Genomic DNA, 22,031 nt, shown 5'->3' with positions numbered 1-22,031 from the left:
GGGATCTGAAAAAAGTGCCAAACTTTCAAGTATAAGCGGACAGTAAAAGTACAAAATTGACAACAAAATTTTAGCTCTGTTAAAGTTAAATGAAATTTGTGAGGAAACATTAAGATCTTTAAAGTTTATAGCATTTTAGCCATTAATCGGGCCTGATGGTAGGTGCCTGGAGTATTAATGTGTATGTCTGGGTTTGCAGGCGAACCAAGGAACAGGAGTGCCAGTGTTAACAATTCCCTGTAATCATCTCTTGGATGGCATTGTGGAAGCTGGTTGGGGCAAAATTCAACTGACACTCCTTAAGTCAGGGGTCCCCAACCTATAGCTTGGGAGCCACATGTGGCTCACAGTCCCATGAATTGTGGCTCGCGGCTGTCAGCTTGGTGCATTAGCTCCAGTTATAGCAAACAGGTATTAAGAGCACATCTGAAAATTGAGAATTTTGTGAGCAGCCCTGCACAGAAGAGCAGAGCTGGATGCACATGAACTGGTCTTAGGGGTTTTGAGATGATTTAAGTATGGTATGCTGGAGAAAAGATGACATCACCTGTCAGAGGAGGTGTTTGAAGCCGGATGTGACAGTGTCTTGGGAGTGCTTTATAGGAGAATACTGAATGGGGTATTGTAGGAACCCCTGGATCTTTGTATACTGCTTTGGGGTGGTTGATTTTTGTGGAAAAGCTTTGGTTACCATTATGCCTGTAATGGGGGCTTTAGTTGCCACTACTGTGAGGGGTGCGGGATCTGAATGTGGCTCGCGACCCTCTCTCAAGGCTGGATGTGGCTCATGACCCTCTATCAGAGCTGAATGTGGCTCTCAAGGTCAGAAACGTTGGGGAACTCTGCCTTAAGTGGACCTAGCTCAGTTGAAACTGTGTCATTCTATTCCAGCAGAAAACTTGGTTTTATCCAGTTGATTCTGGGCAGCCGAAAATCTTTCAAACACCTTTATATTTGGACTTGCTGATGCCAGCCAAAAATTTATCAAACACACTTGCAATAATTAGCTTCGGAATGAGGTGCCTACACGGCAACCTCAGTAGCTCTGTCTGCAGTTCCTGTTGCAACAGCACGCACGCACGCAAGCACCAGCGTTTCTACCAGCGTTACTACTGGTCTTGTCAAATTACAAACTTCACTTTATCCAAGAGCTGCCATTCCTATAGAACCTGGAATACAACCTTATCTTGTGCTGCTTAGTATCTCTGGGACCAGCAACAACTTCTTAGTTTTTCCTCCTAATAATAATAATCTTTATTTTTATATAGCGCTAACATATTCCGCAGCGCCATACAGTTTGCACACATTATCATTGCTGTCCCCGATGGGGCTCAAAATCTAAATTCTCTATCAGTATGTCTTTGAAATGTGGGAGGAAACCAGAGAACCCGGAGGAAACCCACGCAAACACGGGGAGAACATACAAACTCCTTGCAGATGTTGTCCTAACACTAGTACTGCCAGTAGCTCAGCAATTTCATTGCGGGTCTGCCCTGCCAACCTTTTCCCGTCCTACTTTACATTCAGTGAACCACTGCTATCGAAGGAAGCTTTGATAGCATTTGTTGCAATCTCTCTATGCCGGCGACAAGCCTGTCTGATAAGATTCCCTATTCAACGTGAGACTGTCTGGATGATGGACAAGAGACTGAGAAGCAGCAGCAAGCAGGTAGGTCGCTTTTCTATCACTGGTAATAGTTCTGTCTAGAGCTGCAGCAACTTCCGGAATCACAGTGTTGACAGATCTTACGATTTACATTTCTTGGGACTAAAATATTCTTCATCCTTACACTATTCGTTGTTGGAAGCGCCCTTGAGCTGCAACTGCTACTATTATTGCGAAGTTCAACAGATGTTGTCGACTGCTGAACTCGCTCAATTTCCTTATTTCTTAATTTGTCTCCCTGTAATTCTCTCATAAATTTTCATTCCTCAACCTGGCCAGCTTTCTGTGTAATGGTCCCATGCTTCCACGATGACCTTTTTCTCTTTGAGCAACTAAGAAATCACAGTCTTCCTGAAGTTTTATATATTTCATGGCATCAGCATGAGGACATCAAAAAATCATCAAGTTTATTAACAAATTATTTCTTCTTGGATTTTTGTGTTTTGGTTCGCCGTTTAGCATTCTTCTTGAGACTCTTCCATTGACCAAACATTCTCTTCACCTTACTGATCACGTGATATTGTTGCCTTGTCGGGATTCTCACTTTTTTTTCCCCAAAACTGAAGTACTTTATTGGCTGCGATGGTAGCACTGGTACATGCTGATTGTGATTCTGTACAGTGCAGGAAATAAAACCTGGCCAACACCTCTCGATTCGACAGAGTTTATAACCAAAAATACTGCCGGCAGTCCATCCAATTAACCATAGTCCTCTAACACTGCAATTTGAAGACACCATATTTTCTGACAACCGTGACTAAACCTGTAGGAGGCCTAAATTGCAAACATAAAACTACGTTCATCAAAGTCTGATACGTTACTGCTAGGAATGAGCGAATCCCTGTGTATTCAGCTGTACACCTTCTCCTTCGCCATTATCAACCTACGCTAATGACAGAGAGGGATTACAGACACAAAGTTTGTTGATTGGCTGCCATATATTCAGCATTTCAACAAACCTTAATGTCCGGGATGGACGCAGTGAATGGAGCGCGAGTGCGTGCTACTGTGCATACTCGCCCTCCGCTCCATTCACTTCTAGTGCGGACTGGACAGTGGCCAAAGCTTAATTTTCATCCCTAGTTGCTGCAAGTCACCCTAATATTGCTCATCAACACTTGCAAATTATTACAAATTAAAGTAAGCGCATTTCAGTTAAAAATGTAATTTAGACAGTAAAAGACACATGGGAGTGGTGTAGGCTGCTGCTTAAATATTTAGAGATTAGACTTACCTAAAACAGTGAATAATACTGAATGTTGTCTGCAATCTGGCAAGTTTACTTTTAAACAGAAAATATAAACTAACAGTCTTTATAAATAAGTAAATTGGAGAGAGTTTCAAGGAGCGGCAGGGTACTTATTGATGCTCTATATTAAAAAACTACCTTAATTTTAATAGCTATTAATTGTTCAAGGGCTGATATTGAGGCTGCATGCACGCTGTGCGTTTTGATGCGTCTTTGCTACATTTTTTTCTGTGAGGAATTGGGCCAAAAAACGCAATGGAATCCTTATGCAAGCTAATTCAATGACAATCCTGAAATGTTGCGCACATGATCAGTAATTTTCCTTTGGGTATTTACAGTGCATTTTTTTTCTGCAGCATGTCAATTATTTTGTGTGTTTCTGCAGCGTTTTTCACCCACTGACTTCAATTGAGTCATGTCAAATCTGCAGCAAAAATGTAGGTATAAAAATGTTTGCAGATTTGCTGAGTTTTTGTTTGCGTTTTTTCTTTCTATGGTGTTTCCCATGCTGTCATCTGTGTGACAGCGTGGGAAACACTGGCGCGGAGGTTATTATCGGCGGCAACGCTACGACCGGTAAGACTGTCGGTCAGAGCACTGCAGGGTCATGCTGTCAGTGTGACCCTGCAGATGTGACTCGCAGCTTTGACCTGAGGTAAAAAGCTTACCGCAGGTCAGCTGGCATGGGCTGATGAGACTACTGCTCCCATCGGGCTACGTCTGCTGTCAATGATAACAGTTAGAGCAGGTGTCGCTGATAGGAGACATAGTCTAATCAGCCAGCGCCTGTGCTCACAGTTAAAAAAAAAAAGTAAAATAATTCCATACATATTCAAATTAAAAAAAACACATTATACTCACCTAACACCAAATCCCGGATAACCTCATCTCCTAGAAAAAATGTAAAATAATAAACCACCATATACACACCTGTCCGCCATAGTCCACGTAATCACAAGTAATGTCCCACGGGGATCTCAAGTATAGAACAGTCTGCCGCCGGCGATACACTGACAGGAGGCACTCACTCCAGCAGTGGATCACTGCGCTGCCATAAGAGAGTTCACCGAAGTTCAATAGCTAATCAGCTCCGATGCGCTCACTTACGGCACCACTGCATGAGAACATTTTCACAGCAGCCCAGTGATACACTGACAGGAAGAAATTGCTCCCGCAGTGCATTGCCGGCTGCTGGGTAGAGCAATCACATCAGTGACTGCTCTCAAAGTCATCAAGATCATGGTGGGACATTATGGATTATCTTCTCTGCGGACAGCTGAGGGATATTGTGGTTTATTATTTTATATTTGTTGCAGGAGACAATGGCTTCAGTGGATTAGGCGTTTGGTGAGTATGGTTTAATAAAGATTCATTAAAGGAGTCTGTCACTATTTCAAATAAAGGACTTTATTGTGGGTGTCTGTGTTTTTATACAATATCACTATGGGGTTGCTAATGGATACGTGTCTTCTAGACAAATATGAACCCCACTTGCCACTGCTACAGGGCAAGTGGGAAGAGCGAGGCTAAGCGCCAGATTTGGTGCATATTATAAAGGTGCCTTTTCTGGGGCGGCTGAGAGCTGATGTTTTAGTCCGGGAGGTGGCCAAAATCCATAACCACTTCCTAGGCTATTAATATCAGCTCGCAGCTGTCTGCCTAGCCTTTGCTGGCTAGATTTTATAGGGGGACCCTATGTCAATTTATATATATATTGCCATTGTGACTTTTGAAAAATAGTCATGATGCACTTTTAACACTCTGCAGAACGTTGTAACCACAGCCCAAAACATTTACAACAGTGACATGCAGCCATCTATCATGACCTTACTTCACTAATTACCTTATTAAGTCATTAAGTGATTTAGAGAATAAATGAGCTATTCATTTTCTCATGTGACTGGCAAAACACAGAGTCAAACAGCAGTTGGCTCAGGGATAAACAGTGAAGTTAATGAAGAGGTGAGCAAGAATGGCTTGATAGCATAATAGGTAAACCCATTATATACATATGATGTCATATGCTTAATAATGGCTACAGAGAAGCAGAAAATTATGTGACCAGGAAAAACAATGATCCTATTATCTCCGCCATCCGTTTACTTGTTCATCTGTGCCTTGCAGTGGCCATGCATATAATGATCAATAGGCACTAATTACATAGGACATTAGCAGCCAATAGAAATCATAAGCACTATCATATAATTTATCACTGAATCCATATAATACGTTTGAGAATAAGCACAATGTGTTTGAATTTAATGTAATTACAGAGTGTGTTAAGGTTGCAGAAGGCGAAGGTTTTTGATAGTATTTGGAAACGGTACATCTGTACTCCACACAAACAACAAATAAAAGGAAAGATTATTGGGGCGATTCAGCAAACCTTTTACATCATCAGGAAAATGGTGCAAAATGCTTTTAAAAGGTGAAGATTTTGTTACAACAGATAAGCAACTGTTCTAAATTTTTGCATTAAATGTGTAATTTCGTTTGTGGAGGTAATTTTTTTTTTTTTTTGCTACGTGGGATAAGAAAATTCTTTACAATCAAGATACGGTATTTAAATGCCACTGTCTAAACAACAGTGTGCATGCTACAAGAATTTTTATGTTTGCAAACTGGTTTTACTAGTCAAATTTTACATACATACATGTCAGTAATTGTGAACTGTAACAGGTGTGGCTTTTAGGACGTTTACCTACTTAGCATTTCTTGTTAGCTGCTTTTTGGGAAACTGCGACTTGAATTTTGTTACAAGAAAAGAAATACATAATTCACTTTTTGCATACCTGTTTTACTAGTCATATTTGTCAACCAAACATACTACAACAATACTTCAGGCTGTTCCAGCATTATGCTTTTATTTATGGGGGGAAAAAAAGTGTAACAAAAAAAATAAAAATCTGCAGGTCCCAAGAGGGATCATATTTCGACCGATTAATAAAACAAAAAAAATATATACATAGCTAGCAATAAGAAAAAGGAACAGCACATTTACCGTATATATTCGAGTATAAGCCGACCCGAGTATAAGCCGACCCCCCTAATCTTGCCACAAAAAACTGGGAAAACTTAATGACTCGAGTATAAGCCTAGGGTGGGAAATGCAGCAGCTACCGGTAAATTTCAAAAATAAAAATAGATACCAATAAAAGTAAAATTAATTGAGACATCAGTAGTTTAGGTGTTTTTTAATATCCATATTGAATTAGGAGCCCCATATAATGCTCCATACAGTTCATGATGGCCCCATATAATGCTCGATACAAAATACGCCCCATATAATGCTCCATACAGTTTATGATGGGCTCCATAAGATGCTCCATATTAAAATATGCCCATGTAATGCCGCAAAAATGTTGATTATGACCCCATGAGATGCTCCATAGACACATTTGCCCCGTATAATACTCCACAAATGTGGATTATGGCCCCATAAGATGCCCCATACAGATATTTGCCCCATATAATGCTGCACATGGCCCCATAAGATGCTCCAGAGATATTTGCCCCATATAATGCTGCACATGGCCCCATACAGATATTTTCCCCAATATAATGCTGCACATAGCCCCATAAGATGCTCCATACAGATATTTGCCCTATAATGCTGCACATGGCCCCATACAGATATTTGCCCCATATAATGCTGCACATGGCCCAATAAGATGCTCCATAGAGATATTTGCCCCATATAATGCTGCACATGGCCCCATACAGATATTTTCCCCAATATAATGCTGCACATAGCCCCATAAGATGCTCCATACAGATATTTGCCCTATAATGCTGCACATGGCCCCATACAGATAATTGCCCCATATAATGCTGCACATGGCCCCATAAGATGCTCCATACAGATATTTGCCCCATATGTTGTTGCTGCGATTAAAAAAAAATAAAAATAAAAAATCACATACCCATCTCTCAGGCCCCCGGCACTTGCTATATTCACCTGCTTCCCGTTCCACCGCTGACCGCCGCTGTGTCTTCCCCGTCCTGTGTAATAACGTTCAGGCAGAGGGCGGCGCGCACTAATCGAGTCATCGCGCCCTCTGACCTGAGCGTCACTGCAGAGGACGTGGAAGACGCAGTGGCGCCGACGGTGGAAGCAGATGAATATCGCGCACTGAGTTATCCTCACCTGCTCCTGGCGCGGTCCCTGCACATCTATTCCCCAGCAGCTTCTTCCTGTAGTGAGCAGTCACATGGTACCGCTCATTACAGTAATGAATATGCAGCTCCACCCCTATGGGAGTGAAATCGGGTCCATATTCATTACTGTAATGAGCGGTACCATGTGACCGCTCACTACAGGAAGAAGTTGTCAGCGCCTGAAGAACCAGGGACATGCAGGTGAGTATTATTACACAGCTCGGTTCCCCCTCCCCTGCCGAACCCTGGGTATGACTCGAGTATAAACCGAGAGGGTTACTTTCAGCCCAAAAAAGTGAGCTGAAAATCTCAGCTCATACTCGAGTATATACGGTACTTATCTTCAGGTGCAAGGCCCCCAGGCAGCCTGTCCGATGATTGCTCCAAATGCACACAAATTCAAAAAAATTAAGGCAGCACTCCATATCCTTGGTGAAAAAACGTGCAATATTTATTCAACCCACATGTCTGGGCGACGTTTCGGATCCAAATGAGCCTTTCTCAAGCCATATATGCATATAGTGATATGCATGTGAGAACAGGTGCAAGTAACAGTGGCCACCTCCATATGTAACTAACAAATTAAAGATGCACTCTAATGCTGTAGTACGCAAACATGAAATATATGAATTATTGCATTACTGCTCAGGAAATAGGTTAAAATGAAGATACCTAGCGCATAAATTGGCAGATTCATGTGTACCCAGCAGCCAACGACAAGGCAATCCTCTTTGCTTGGAACCTAGCCTAATATGATACCTTTCTTGGGCTGATAACCTACATTATATGGGTAGGTAGGAGCCTACTACTATTTGGAAGTGATGGTCAGTCTTTGATATTTCTACATAGACTCTCTGACCGAGCACTCCATCCATCAGCCTATGGCGGTTTTAATCACAGTTATTCATGGGCACACATGAGTTGGCTAATTTATGTGCTAAGTAAACAGTGTAGAAGAGTATGGATGAATGGCAGAGAAAAGGAAAATCCAAAAATGTAATAATGCATCCAGTATTGCACATGCAAATTCAGAAAACACAAAGATGCAGTAACAAGTCATGTTGATAAGTGTGACGGCAGCAGCAATAGGTCGATATATCATAAACTGCGCCTCCAGGATGCTTCTCAGTTGCCAGATAAGAGTTTAGTAGCATTTGTGTCTCCCACTGCTAGTAGTGCAGTCTTTCATGACAAATCTCTTTGCAGATGACTCTATATATGGCTCAGTGGACACACAAAGCTTTTATTGCGTTTTTGATTCATAGATGACCGATTCCCTCCCTGATATCGCATCACATTATGGTCTCATAAAGAATCGTAAACCAGTGTCAAGAAAGGGAGACATAACGAAATAGCCTGGCTTTTTACTCTTTTGGACACATCGTGAATTACAAACTTCATAGAAGGATATTGAAGTTCACTGCAAGTTCAAGGGGGTTACTATTGTGTGTGTATCCAAATAAAACCACTACAATACATGTGTGGATTCTGTAACTAGTTACATTTGTGTGTGTGCGGTATATAAAACATGTGCACAGTGCCAACCTACTACTTCTATTTCACTTAGCCCTCATGCTCTAGTTGTGCTTGAAAAAGACTTTTCCATGGTTGTCAGAGGGCCACTTGATTGTAAAGTAGATCAAATGTGTCTGCAGGTCTGAAAATGACAGCGTCTAGAATACACCAAGCTGTGTATATTTTTACAGGCTGCTGCATTGAAAAACCTATTTGGCTAATGATGTATTATGTGATATAGGGGCATGCTAAGACAGGCCTACAGATGGTCCCCAGTGGGGGCAGTAGCAGAACCAATGTGACTGGTAGGGCCTTGGTATCTAGTCCAACACTGCATAGAGGAACGGACGAATGAATGTAGGAAAATGTTCTGGACAGTAAAGCTAAGTGCACATCGCGTATTTTTGTGGCGTTATTTCCACGCGGAAATGAGCCAAAAACGCTATGGAATCCTTATGCCACCTAATTCAATGACAATCCTTAAGTGTTGTGCACATGATCAGTAATTTTATTTCCAGTGCTTCGTTTTCTGCAGCATGTCAATTCTTTGTGCAGATTTTTAGCGTTTTTGACTCACTGACTTCAACTGAGTAAGTCAAATCCACAGCAAAAAAGCACGTATAAAAATGTTTGCGGATTTGCTGAGTTTTTGCTTGCGTTTTCACGGGCTTCCTATGGTGTTTCCCACGTTGTCATCTGTGCGACAGCGTGGGAAACACCAGCGCGGCGGTACTGATCGGCAGTAATGTTACCACTGGTAAGACCGTTGGTCAGAGCGCTGCGGGATCATGCTGTCAGATGTCAGCGTGACCAAGCAGAGACACCGTGACCAGCAGCTGTGAGGGCAGAAGACACTACTACTCCCATCAGGCTACATCTGCCATCACTGATAACAGTGACAGCAGGAGCCGCTGATGGGAGAAGTAGTCTATAGTCAGCTGGCACCTGTACTCAAACTTAAAAAAAACAAACATGTAAAATAATTACATACATATTTAAATTAAAAAAGAAACACATTATACTCCCCTAACACCAAATCCCTGATGCCATCTTCTCCTATAAAAAAAGGTAAAATAAAAAAACAACATTATACTCACCTTAACGTCCAATCCCCATGTCTCCTAGAAAAAAATCAAAAATAATAAACCACCATATACTCACCTGTACACCATAGTCCACGTAATCCAGAGTGTGCAATTACAGCTGCTGACACCAAGCCCTAATCCCATTACCCTGATGCCACAGTTCATCAGAATGAAAAAGGTGGTGTTGAATCAAGAAATTACAGCATTTTTTTTTTAAATATCTTTATTTAGCTCAAAAAAAGCCTTCATTGCTGGTTAAAAATGCAAGCAAAAAATGAAAACAAAATTGCGGCAAAACCGAGCGTTTTTGCTGCAGCGTTTGTTGCCAAGAGATGCAGAAATTTCTGCAAGCCAATACTCAACGTGCGCACATACCCTAGATGTAAATTTTCAAGATGCATCAATATTCCTAGGCATTCTTTCAGTAGATTGCTCAAGCAGTAACACTACATTGAGAAATGCTCATCTGACTTGAAGCACCCTCAGAGGGCTGGAGAGCTTTATACTGGACTGTATACGTGTAGCTGATGCATTCAGTATACATTCTGCTGACTTTCAGACAATAACCGTGCCTTCTCACACTTTCCGAATTTCACACAACGATCTCATGCACTGATAAAATGCCAAAACAAGGCTGTCACTGACATCATAAGCAGAGCCTGACTGTGATTACAGAAATGCCCTGGCACACACAGCCACCAGCACATGCAAGGACTGTATTGAAAAGAGAAAAAAATAAAGCTGGGTGGCCTTTAATGATAAGGCCAAATAATAATATAACGCATATACTCGAGTATAAGCCGACCCGATTTTGTGCTGAAAATCTTGTCTTATACAAGAGTACATACGGTAATATAACATACCGTATATACTCGTGTATAAGCCAAGATTTTCAGCACATTTTTTTTGTGCTGAAAATGCCCCTCTCGGCTTATACACGAGTCATTGCTGGCAGGGGAGGAGGGTGGGGGAGCAGAAGACATCATACTCACCCTCCTGGTGTCATCGCTGCTTATCTGTCCCTGCATCTCAGGCGCCGCCATCTCTCTTCCTGTCTTCCTTCCTGTGCTGAACTGTCATGTGGTACCGCTCATTAAAGTAATGAACATGCACGCGTCTCCACTCCCATAGGCGTGGAGCGCATATTTGTTAGTTTAATGAGCGGTATCACTGACCGCTCAGCACAGGAAGGAAGACAGGAAGAGAGATGCCAGCGCCCAAGATGCAGGGACTGATATGCAGCGCCAGGAGGGTGAGTAGGACTGGGGGAGGGTAAGCCATGCGATATTCACCTGTCCCTATTCCACCGCCGCACTGTGTCCTCCGAGTCCTCTGGCTGTGACGTTCAGGTTAGAGAGCGTGATGATGTGGTTAGTGCGTGCCCTCTGCCTGAATAATCAGTGCAGAGAGCCAGGGACGCAGAGGAGCAGTGACAAGAAGTGAGTATGTCATTTTTTATTTTTTAATCGCAGCAGCATTATATGGGGCATATTTTAATATGGAGCATCTTACGGGGCCATCATCAACCTTCATGCAGCATTATATGGGGCATATTTTAATATGGAGCATCTAATGGGGCCATCATCAACCTTTATGCAGTATTATATGGGGCATATTTTAATATGGAGCATCTTATGGGGCCCATCATTAACCTTTGTGCAGCATTATATGGGGCATATTTTAATATGGAGCATCTTATGGGGCCATCATTAACCCCTTTTTGACCTTGGACGGGACAGTACGTCCGAGGTCAGAACCCCCGCTTTGATGCGGGCTCCGGCGGTGAGCCCACATCAAAGCCGGGACATGTCAGCTGTTTTGAACAGCTGACATGTGCCCGCAATAGTGGCGGGTGAAATCGTGATTCACCCGCCACTATTAACTAGTTAAATGCCGCTGTCAAATGCAGACAGCGGCATTTAACCGGTGCTTCCGGCCGGAAATGAGCGCATCGCTGACCCCCGTCACATGATCGGGGTCAGCGATGCTTCTGTATAGTAACCATAGAGGTCCTTGAGACCTCTATGGTTACTGATCCCCAGTAGCTGTGAGCGCCACCCTGTGGTCGGCGCTCATAGCACACCTGCATTTCTGCTGCATAGCAGCGATCTGATGATTTCTTCTATGTAGCAGAGGCGATCGAGTTGTGCCAGCTTCTAGACTGCCATGGAGGTTATTGAAGCATGGCAAAAGTAAAAAAAAAAAAAAAAAAAAGTGAATAAAAATGTGGAAAAAAAAATATATATATAAAAGTTTAAATCACCCCCCTTTCGCCCCATTCAAAATAAATCAATAAAAAAAAAATCAAACCTACACATATTTGGTATCGCCGCGTTCAGAATCGCCCGATCTATCAATAAAAGAAAAAGCATTAACCTGATCGCTAAACGGCGTCGCGAGAAAAAAATTAGAAACGCCAGAATTACGGTTTTTTGGTCGCCGCGACATTGCATTAAAATGCAATAACGGGCGATCAAAAGAAAGTATCTGCACCGAAATGGTATCATCACCTGACCCCAGATTATGAAAAATGGAGACGCTACGGGTATCGGAAAATGGCCCTTTTTTTTTTTTTTTTAAGCAAAGTTTGGAATTTTTTTCACCACCTAAATAAAAAATAACCTAGTCATGTTAGGTGTCTATGAACTCGTAATGACCTGGAGAATCATAATGGCTGGTCAGTTTTAGCATTTAGTGAACCTAGCAAAAAAGCCAAACAAAAAACAAGTGTGGGACTGCACTTTTTTTGCAATTTCACCGCACTTGGAATTTTTTTCCCGTTTTCTAGTACACGACATACTAAAACCAATGATGTCGTTCAAAAGTACAACTTGTTTCGCAAAAAATAAGCCCTCACATGGCCAAATTGACGGAAAAATAAAAAAGTTATGGCTCTGGGAAGGAGGGGAGTGAAAAACGAACACGGAAAAGCGGAAAATCCCAAGGTCATGAAGGGGTTAACCGTTGTGCAGCATTATATGGGACATATTTTTGTATGGAGCATCTTATGGGGCCATCATTAACCTTTATGCAGCATTATATGGGGCATATTTTGTATGGAGCATCTTATGGGGCTCCTGATTCAATATGGATATTCAAAAACATTTAACCTACTGATGTCTCAATTTTACTTTTATCAGTAGCTGCTGCATTTCCCACCCTAGGCTTATACTCAAGTCAATAAGTTTTCCCTGTTTTTTGTGGCAAAATTAGGGGGGTCGGCGTATACTCGAGTATATACAATATATATAAGAATGGGAAAAAGGGATAGTAGCCCAAAAAGTTCATAAACACTTAGGCACATCAAGTATGCTTAATCTAAGAGAAGAAAAAACTATTTAGCACAATAAAGTAAAATCATCAGGATTTTGTGCTTTACATGTTTTTTTGCACAATGGAGCATGTCATTTATTTCAGTGTTTTTTCAACATTTTTCACCCATGGGAATGAATGGGTGGTGCAAAAAAAACCTGAAAAATGCACCAAAATCGAAGGTATCAGGTTTTGCTGCCAAAACCTGGTTCTAAAGAATATGACTTTTCTTTTTTAACACTAAACTATCAGCATACACAAGATATGCGCTGCGTCCAAAATGCTACTTATTTCTGATCGTGGCCACTATCCCAGCAGTGGGGTACCAATAAATCACCAAGCAATCACCTATCCCACTAAAAATCAAAAATGTAACCCCAGCAGGTATAATAAGTGGACACAACGTATAACCTAAGAGAAAACACAGAGTTTGTGCGCAGCTGTTTGATGGCTGTCATAGATTCTGTCAAATTTGAATGGAAGAAAAGTGCTGCATTATACTTTCTAGTAAAGCAGAAGACAATAATAAGTAATGGGGTCTATAGGAAGCGGTTAGAGTAAAAACTGCATTATGGTTATAACGGAAACTGCAACATCGATCCTTAGAGGCTTTATTGAAAGGATTTTAGGAAATCAACTAAAAAAAAACAACAACTAGTAATATATTATTTACTTCTTCATAATCACATAAAACAAAGCACTAGTACAAAAGGCTCTCTCTGTAGGACCACATGTCTACGCATTAATTCAATATGTTGATGGCCCTTTTAAAAAAAAGTTTTGTTTTCCTGTTAGGGTTACAAGTTCAACAGAAAAAATTAAAATGGGAACCTGTCGGTAGGATCACAGTCCTTTATGAGCATGCAAGTAATAGAAAACCAATTAAAAGAATACCTTGAAGTCTGCAATCTGATATTTTATTCTAGAGAAATCCTTGTTGTTCTTATATGTCATATAAGGGTAAGTCACCAGTGTGATGTGCAATGGCCGCTCTCTGCTCTCCTGATTGCACTGCAGAGCTGTGTGTGATTATACCTGACATCTGCCGGTTCCTCTCAGCTTTAATCTCACAGGCAGACAGGGTTTTAATATTGTTGCAATACAGCAGAGCTGTGAGAGCTACAGCTGCCAACATGTTTGTTATGAGACAAAGTTCCGTTCTACTGTTCTGTTACTTACATATCTCACAATGGTAACACTCTTTTATTAAAAATCAGCTTCGGAGGCTGATTTTCATGCACATGAGTGTCTTGCCTATAGTCATAAACCGCTCATTTACATATTCTCTCTGGAACAAAACATCAGCTAGCTAATATGAAAGTATCACCTACATTCCCGTATAAACGAGTTAAAAGGGTTGATTCTACTGACAGATTCCCTTTAAGAACAGGTAGGAACTAAGCATAAAAATAAAATCTAGACTCCTGAATGACCTGACAATCTCCGCTCACATATCCTGACAAGATCTAGCTTGCACTAAGCAGAAAAGGGAGATGAACTGAAAAAAGACCTGTCAATCAAACTAAGTGGACGGAGACTAAGCTCATGAATACACGTGGACCCACTCTTGCTGGACCCCTAAAGGGATCATTTTAATATCCTTCAGAAAAACTGTTGGAAAGCTATTCTGACATAGATTTTCATGTCCAAGAGATCTATTTAATAAGCATGTCATTTTTTTTTTAGTAGTGTAGAGAAATCTAGTAAGGAAACTTACTCCTGCTATGGGGGCTGTTCATTACACAGCACATTGGACCCAATCCCATAGGAAGACCTCATCCTGCTAAGATATGTCTGGACACTAAAAGACAACTGCTGCACCACTAGAAAACCAAAAAAATATGCAGCAAATATAAACCTCATGCAGATATTATCGTTCTTGGCTAAAGTGATCCATTGTTGCTATTAGTAGCAAACAAAAATGTTTCACTTTATAAATATTCAGGGGATATTAATTTAAAAGTGATAAGTCCACTACTAGGACAAGCTCTTCTTAAACTATATGTTTGGCCCCAACCAAATAATAAAGTCTATTCTCACCGCCCGTGTTGGCACCGCTTCAGCGTTATCGGCACTCGCTCTCCCCAGGGCTGTGATGCAGTGTTATGACACCAGGTTCCATTCAGCACTGGCGTCACTGTCTCCGCCTTCGGACAAACTGAACATGAAGAAGAGGCCAGGGCTACAGATGATCCCAGACTTCCTCTTCATGTTCAGTATGTCCAAAGGTGGAGACAGGGACACCAGAGCTCATTGGGTGCCAGCGTCACGTGTCACAACACAGCCCCGGGGAGAGCAAGTGCCGACACCGGGGGAGCGGCGCCGGCATGAGAGGTGAGTATAGTTTGAGAAGGGGTTGTCCTAGTAGTGGACAACCCCTTTAAAGACATTTTATAAATTTCTCTCATCACAAAGCCTCACCTTTTATGGTTTCTTCCACTACTTCCACTACTCGATCAATTTGTTGCACCTACGGAGAAAAAAAAAATACAAAATATGTATGAAAATTCACATGACATTAGAAGTACAATTTTAAAACCAGCTATAGCCAAACTCCTAAAATGCTTGTTTGATGACTTGAACATGCAGGGATTCTAAGAAGAATTTTCAAAGTAATAAGCCCACCAGCCTCATAAGGTCTAAGAGATCCATTTAATATTTGTGCACTTTCCATTATAAAATCTAGTAACATACAAATTTCATTTTATATATTTGAATGCCTTAAAAAGATCTATATTAATATTAAAATGGAAACTCCATACACAAAAGGGAGTGGTCTCTCTGACGGACAGAAATGTTTTAAGTAAGCATCTCACACCCTATAAAATGTCCAGGAAAAATGCAGTCTTGGCAACTGACCCAACATATGCTTTATATTAAACTCTTCACATTCAAAATATGATAACACTTTTTTGCAAGGTAAAATAAAAAGAACAAAAAAGAAAAAAAAAATGTATGCAAGGCAAGGAAAATAGACAACTAATTACTGAATTTTGATTCAGGAGTTTATTAATCAACAGGAGCTGAGTTAAACACACTGACTACACATCTGCATCTCACCATCCGTATGCAAACCATGATTTTCAGACTGTCACGGGTCTCCTGAATATGCAGATTAGGAATTTGCTTATTCAGGAGACTCGTGGCTTACCTGGAATTTGCGGTCTATACATGGACCATGAAATTTAGGGATGAGTACAGGTGTAGCTGTGACAGCACAAAAGCGGAAGACGTCGGGCTCTCCGGCAGCCAGGTGGAGCTACTTGTACACTTCTGAGCGGAGTAAGTTGCTCACTTTATACTTGCAAAGTGACATTAGTAGATACAGAGGCATGTAAAAGTATGGGCACCCCTGGTCAAGATTACTGTCATCGTGAACAGTTAAGCAAGTTGAAGATGTAATGATCTCAAAAAGGCCTAAAATTCAGGATGGCACAATTACTTTGCATTTTAGTCAAAATATATATATCTATTTTACACTTTAAAAAGTATAAAAAGGAAAATGTCCCACGCAAAAGTCTGGACACACTTGGGAGATTTGTGTTCTCATATAAGTTGACCAATGTTTCAGACCTTAATTAGCCTGTTAGGGTTATAGCTTGTTCAGTATCATCGTTCGGAAAGGCCAGGTGATGCAAATTTCCCAGATTTATAAAAATCCAGCCTGCTCTAACCATGTGCCAATAAACAGCAGCCATTGAATCTTCTAAGCAGCTGCCTAGCACTCTGAAAATGGTGTAGGCCCACAAAGCAGAAGCCTATAAGAAGATAGCAAAGCATTTTCAAGTTGCCCTTTCCTCAGTTTGAAATGTAATTAAGAAATGATAATTACCAGCAACAGTGGAGCTCAAGATAAAGTCTGGAAGACCAAGTAAAATTTCAGTGATAGCTGCTTGTATGATTGCTAGAGAGGCAAATTAGAACCACCGTTTGACTGCAAAAGACCTACAGCCAATGGCATGGGGAACATTTCACGGCTAGAGGGAAGAATTGATTCAAGGAAATTTCAACAAGTTCTTGATGCAAACATAACATCATCTGTAAAAATGCTTAAAGGGAATCTGTCACCCCAAAATCATATATGAGCTGGGCCACTGGCATCAGCATTCTGTAATGCTGTAGATAAGCCCCCGATGTAACCTGAAAGGTGAGAAATAAAGGTTATATTATACTCACCCAGGGGCGGTCCCGCTGCGGTCCGGGTCTGATGGGCGTCGCGGTCCGGGCCATCACCTCCTATTTTCATACGATGACGTTGTCTTCTTGTCTTCTTGACGCGGCTCCGGCGCAGGCGTACTTTGACTGCCCTGTTGCCTGCGCCGGAGCTGCGGCAAGAAGACAAGAAGAGGACGTCATCGTATGAAGATAGGAGGCGCTGAATCGGACCGCGACGCCCATCAGACCCGGACCGTAGCGAGACCGCCTCTGGGTGAGTATAATAGGAGTATAATATAATCTTTATTTCTCATCTTTCAGGTTACATTGGGGGCTTATCTACAGCATTACAGAATGCTGTAGATAAGCCCATGATGCCGGTGGCCTCAGCTCATATACGATTTTGGGGGTGACACATTCCCTTTAAATTGAATAGAGGATGGCTTCACAAATGGATAACGATCCTAAACACAGGTCAAAAGACACAATAGACTACCTCAAAATGCGCAAAGCTGAAGGTTTTATGATGGCTCTCACAGTCGCCTGATCTGAACATCATTGAAAATATGCGGCTAGACCTCAAAATAGCACAGCATGTAAGACAACTCAGGAATCTCACAGAACTGGAAGAATTCTCCAAGGAAGAATGGATGAAATTCCCCAAGAATTGAAAGACTCTTAGCTGGCAACAAAAAGTATTTATAAGCTGTGATACTTTCAAAAGAGAGTACTATTAAGTACTAATCATGCAGGGTTCCCAAACTTTTACATCAGCCCATTTTCTTTTTTATAATTTTTAAAATGCACAAAATGACAATTTTTTTTGCCTAATATACAAAGCAAATGTGTCACCTTTAACTTTCGCCGTTTCAGAGATTATTTCACCTTCTACTTGCTTAATTGTTTGCCATAACAGTAATTTTGACCAGGGGTGCCCAAACTATTACATGCCACTGTAAGGCTAAAGCATTTGGAGTCATGGGGGTAGTAACTTAAAGGAAACCAGTCATCACATTCATGTTGCATGAACCATGGGGAATATCAGACACTGGCTTCGCTAAATTCAGCTGTGTTTCATCACGGTAAACATACTTTGAAAAGATGGCCAGCGTCTACAGTGGGGCAAAAAAGTATTTAGTCAGTCAGCAATAGTGCAAGTTCCACCACTTAAAAAGATGAGAGGCGTCTGTAATTTACATCATAGGTAGACCTCAACTATGGGAGACAAACTGAGAAAAAAAATCCAGAAAATCACATTGTCTGTTTTTTTATCATTTTATTTGCATATTATGGTGGCAAATAAGTATTTGGTCAGAAACAAAATTTCATCTCAATACTTTGTAATATATCCTTTGTTGGCAATGACAGAGGTCAAACGTTTTCTGTAAGTCTTCACAAAGTTGCCACACACTGTTGTTGGTATGTTGGCCCATTCCTCCATGCAGATCTCCTCTAGAGCAGTGATGTTTTGGGCTTTTCGCTTGGCAACACGGACTTTCAACTCCCTCCAAAGGTTTTCTATAGGGTTGAGATCTGGAGACTGGCTAGGCCACTCCAGGACCTTGAAATGCTTCTTACGAAGCCACTCCTTCGTTGCCCTGGCGGTGTGCTTTGGATCATTGTCATGTTGAAAGATCCAGCCACGTTTCATCTTCAACGCCCTTGCTGATGGAAGGAGGTTTGCACTCAAAATCTCACGATACATGGCCCCATTCATTCTTTCATGTACCCGGATCAGTCGTCCTGGCCCCTTTGCAGAGAAACAGCCCCAAAGCATGATGTTTCCACCACCATGCTTTACAGTAGGTATGGTGTTGGATGGATGCAACTCAGTATTCTTTTTCCTCCAAACACGACAAGTTGTGTTTCTACCAAACAGTTCCAGTTTGGTTTCATCAGACCATAGGACATTATCCCAAAACTCCTCTGGATCATCCAAATGCTCTCTAGCAAACTTCAGACGGGCCCGGACATGTACTGGCTTAAGCAGTGGGACACGTCTGGCACTGCAGGATCTGAGTCCATGGTGGCGTAGTGTGTTACTTATGGTAGGCCTTGTTACATTGGTCCCAGCTCTCTGCAGTTCATTCACTAGGTCCCCCCGCGTGGTTCTGGGATTTTTGCTCACCGTTCTTGTGATCATTCTGACCCCACGGGGTGGGATTTTGAATGGAGCCCCAGATCGAGGGAGATTATCAGTGGTCTTGAATGTCTTCCATTTTCTAATTATTGCTCCCACTGTTGATTTCTTCACTCCAAGCTGGTTGGCTATTGCAGATTCAGTCTTCCCAGCCTGGTGCAGGGCTACAATTTTGTTTCTGGTGTCCTTTGACAGCTCTTTGGTCTTCACCATAGTGGAGTTTGGAGTCAGACTGTTTGAGGGTGTGCACAGGTGTCTTTTTATACTGATAACAAGTTTAAACAGGTGCCATTACTACAGGTAATGAGTGGAGGAAAGAGGAGACTCTTAAAGAAGAAGTTACAGGTCTGTGAGAGCCAGAAATCTTGATTGTTTGTTTCTGACCAAATACTTATTTGCCACCATAATATGCAAATAAAATGATAAAAAAACAGACAATGTGATTTTCTGGATTTTTTTTTCTCAGTTTGTCTCCCATAGTTGAGGTCTACCTATGATGTAAATTACAGACACCTCTCATCTTTTTAAGTGGTGGAACTTGCACTATTGCTGACTGACTAAATACTTTTTTGCCCCACTGTATTTCTCTGATAACTTGTCAGGAGTGTGTCCCTAGCTGGATTTTTCCCTGGCCAACTGCAGGTGACTGATAGGTCGTTCAACTGAAGAGACATAGCAAAAGACCCATTAGTCATCTGGAGCAGAGGAGGGAGAAGTCGGCCTGAGAAGTTGCTTCAGACTAGTCAGCTGACACATATAGCGCTCGGCTGACCTATGTGCACACATAGAGGAAGACCCATCAGTCAACTGGAGCAGGGCAGGGAGAAGTCTGCCTGAGAAGTTGCTTCAGACTAGTCAGCTGACACACAGTCCTCAGCTGACCTATGTGCACACATAGGAAAAGACCCATCAGTCAACTGGAGCAGGGCAGGGAGAAGTCTGCCTGAGAAGTTGCTTTAGACTAGTCAGCTGACACATATAGCGCCCGGCTGACCTATGTGCACACATAGGGAGAGACCTATCAGTCAACTGGTGGGAGGCGAGGACATCTGTTCCTTTGTCTGTATTTAGGCACAGATCTGTCAGTACACTGGAGAAGCCATTTCAGGAAGATTAGTTGGTATCCATAAATTTTACCTAACATAATAGGATTGTGGATTTATTTGGCGGATAATATGCTCTAGCAAACAATCTGTCAAACAAATTAAAAAAATTAACTGGTCTAAAATCTTCTAACTCCACATTTATACCAAGAATGGCATTAAAATGAGAGATGAATGGAGTAGCTGAGTCCGAAGACTCCCATCAGGAAGATGATGCATCAAGTGGCAAAGCCCCTTGTACATTTGGCATGCGCCAATTCACTAGTACTATGGACAACGTTTGTCCTGGGCATTGTTCCATGATCTGGAGACGTTTCTACGGTAGAGCTATTTGTCTCTCTTCTTAAGGTCCTTGTCGTTTTTGAAGATGGACCAGAATGACCGCTTATTTCTGAGCTATCACTGTCGTGAAAACTAAAGAACTCAAAATCAATCACCATGTGACATTACACTTTCTTCACTGCCAGAACATAAAAGGGCATACGCTGCCTTTACTGTATAGAACTGAAGTGCAATTTTATTAGGGGTTTTTTTTTTTTTTTTAATACATGATACACTCTACAGTAATCGTTATAATCTAGTAGAAAATAAGATCTATCAAATTATGCATATAGTATATATATAGAATTGTATATACTGTAGTATTTCTGTGTGTACAGTAGTACAAAAATTAACAAATTGTTTAACATAAATAATTAACAATTTCGATGAACCCTATTTGTTTTAATTTTAACACCTTCACCCCAAAGCCTGTTTTCACCATCCTGACCAGGCCAGATTTTTCAATTCTGACCAGTGTAACTTTATGTGATTATAACTTGCTTCAATGAATCCCACTGATTCGGAGATTGTTTTGTTATGACATATCATACTTCATGATCGTGGTAAAAAAAAATTCTATATAACTTACATTTATTTGTGAACATATCGGAAATTTGGCGAAAATTTGGAAAATTTTGCAATTATCAAAGTTTTAATTTTAATGCCCTTAAATCAGATAGTTATGCCACAAAATAGTTAATAAATAACATTTCCCACATGTCAACTTTAAATCAGCACAATTTTTTAAATAACATTTTTTGCTAACTGACGAAGCCGACGCGAAACGCGCGTTGGGGCAACGGTGTGGTCCGGTCCTGGTGCCAGTGTTTGGGTAAGAATCCGGGGTGGGGAATGATGGTATGATTTTGTGTGGATACGAGCCAGTGTACAGGGCTCACTATACTTCCTTATATAGCTCCTATGCCCCCCGGTTCAATACCTACGTTAGACTTAGCACTATGCATTTGATCTTCTAGTATATGGCATCAGCCTGAGTGCTGCACCGTTTTTTGGTCTGTGCTACAATCCCCCACTTTAAACTATTTTGAATTTTTATCTATTGTTACATGTTTATTGGTATTTTTTGTAATTGAATAAAATATGATGCAACTAATTTTGGGCATGAACTCCATTTTTTCTGCTTTATTAATATTGGCCTCAGGAGTGTCCATGTTTCTTTAATTATGTCTTCCTGGTATGCTCCCACTGTGGTTGTGAGTATGTGGAGGAACATTGGATTTTTGTCTTTCATTTTGGGTTTGTTTTATTCTCCTTGGACCACAGCACAGTTGCTCCACCACCACTACAGTTAGTTTGCCCAGGCCAT

General features: G+C 41.3%; 1 protein-coding gene across 3 annotated transcripts in view; it reads right to left on the bottom strand.

Annotated features, from left to right (window-relative positions):
• Positions 1 to 22,031, bottom strand: part of CDKAL1 (CDKAL1 threonylcarbamoyladenosine tRNA methylthiotransferase) — a 1,052,012-nt gene that overhangs the window by 774,230 nt on the left and 255,751 nt on the right. For all 3 annotated transcript variants that reach the window (XM_077269963.1, XM_077269960.1, XM_077269961.1), the window contains exon 7: positions 15,407 to 15,455. In XM_077269963.1, the coding sequence (XP_077126078.1) occupies positions 15,407 to 15,455 (49 nt within the window). The remainder of the gene's footprint in view (positions 1 to 15,406; positions 15,456 to 22,031) is intronic.

Source organism: Ranitomeya variabilis, chromosome 6 (genome assembly GCF_051348905.1).
Source record: "Ranitomeya variabilis isolate aRanVar5 chromosome 6, aRanVar5.hap1, whole genome shotgun sequence".
Taxonomy (NCBI): Eukaryota; Metazoa; Chordata; class Amphibia; order Anura; family Dendrobatidae; genus Ranitomeya; species Ranitomeya variabilis.
The sequence above is the reverse complement of the archived record's forward strand: the minus strand, read 5'-3'. Positions and strand labels throughout refer to the sequence as shown.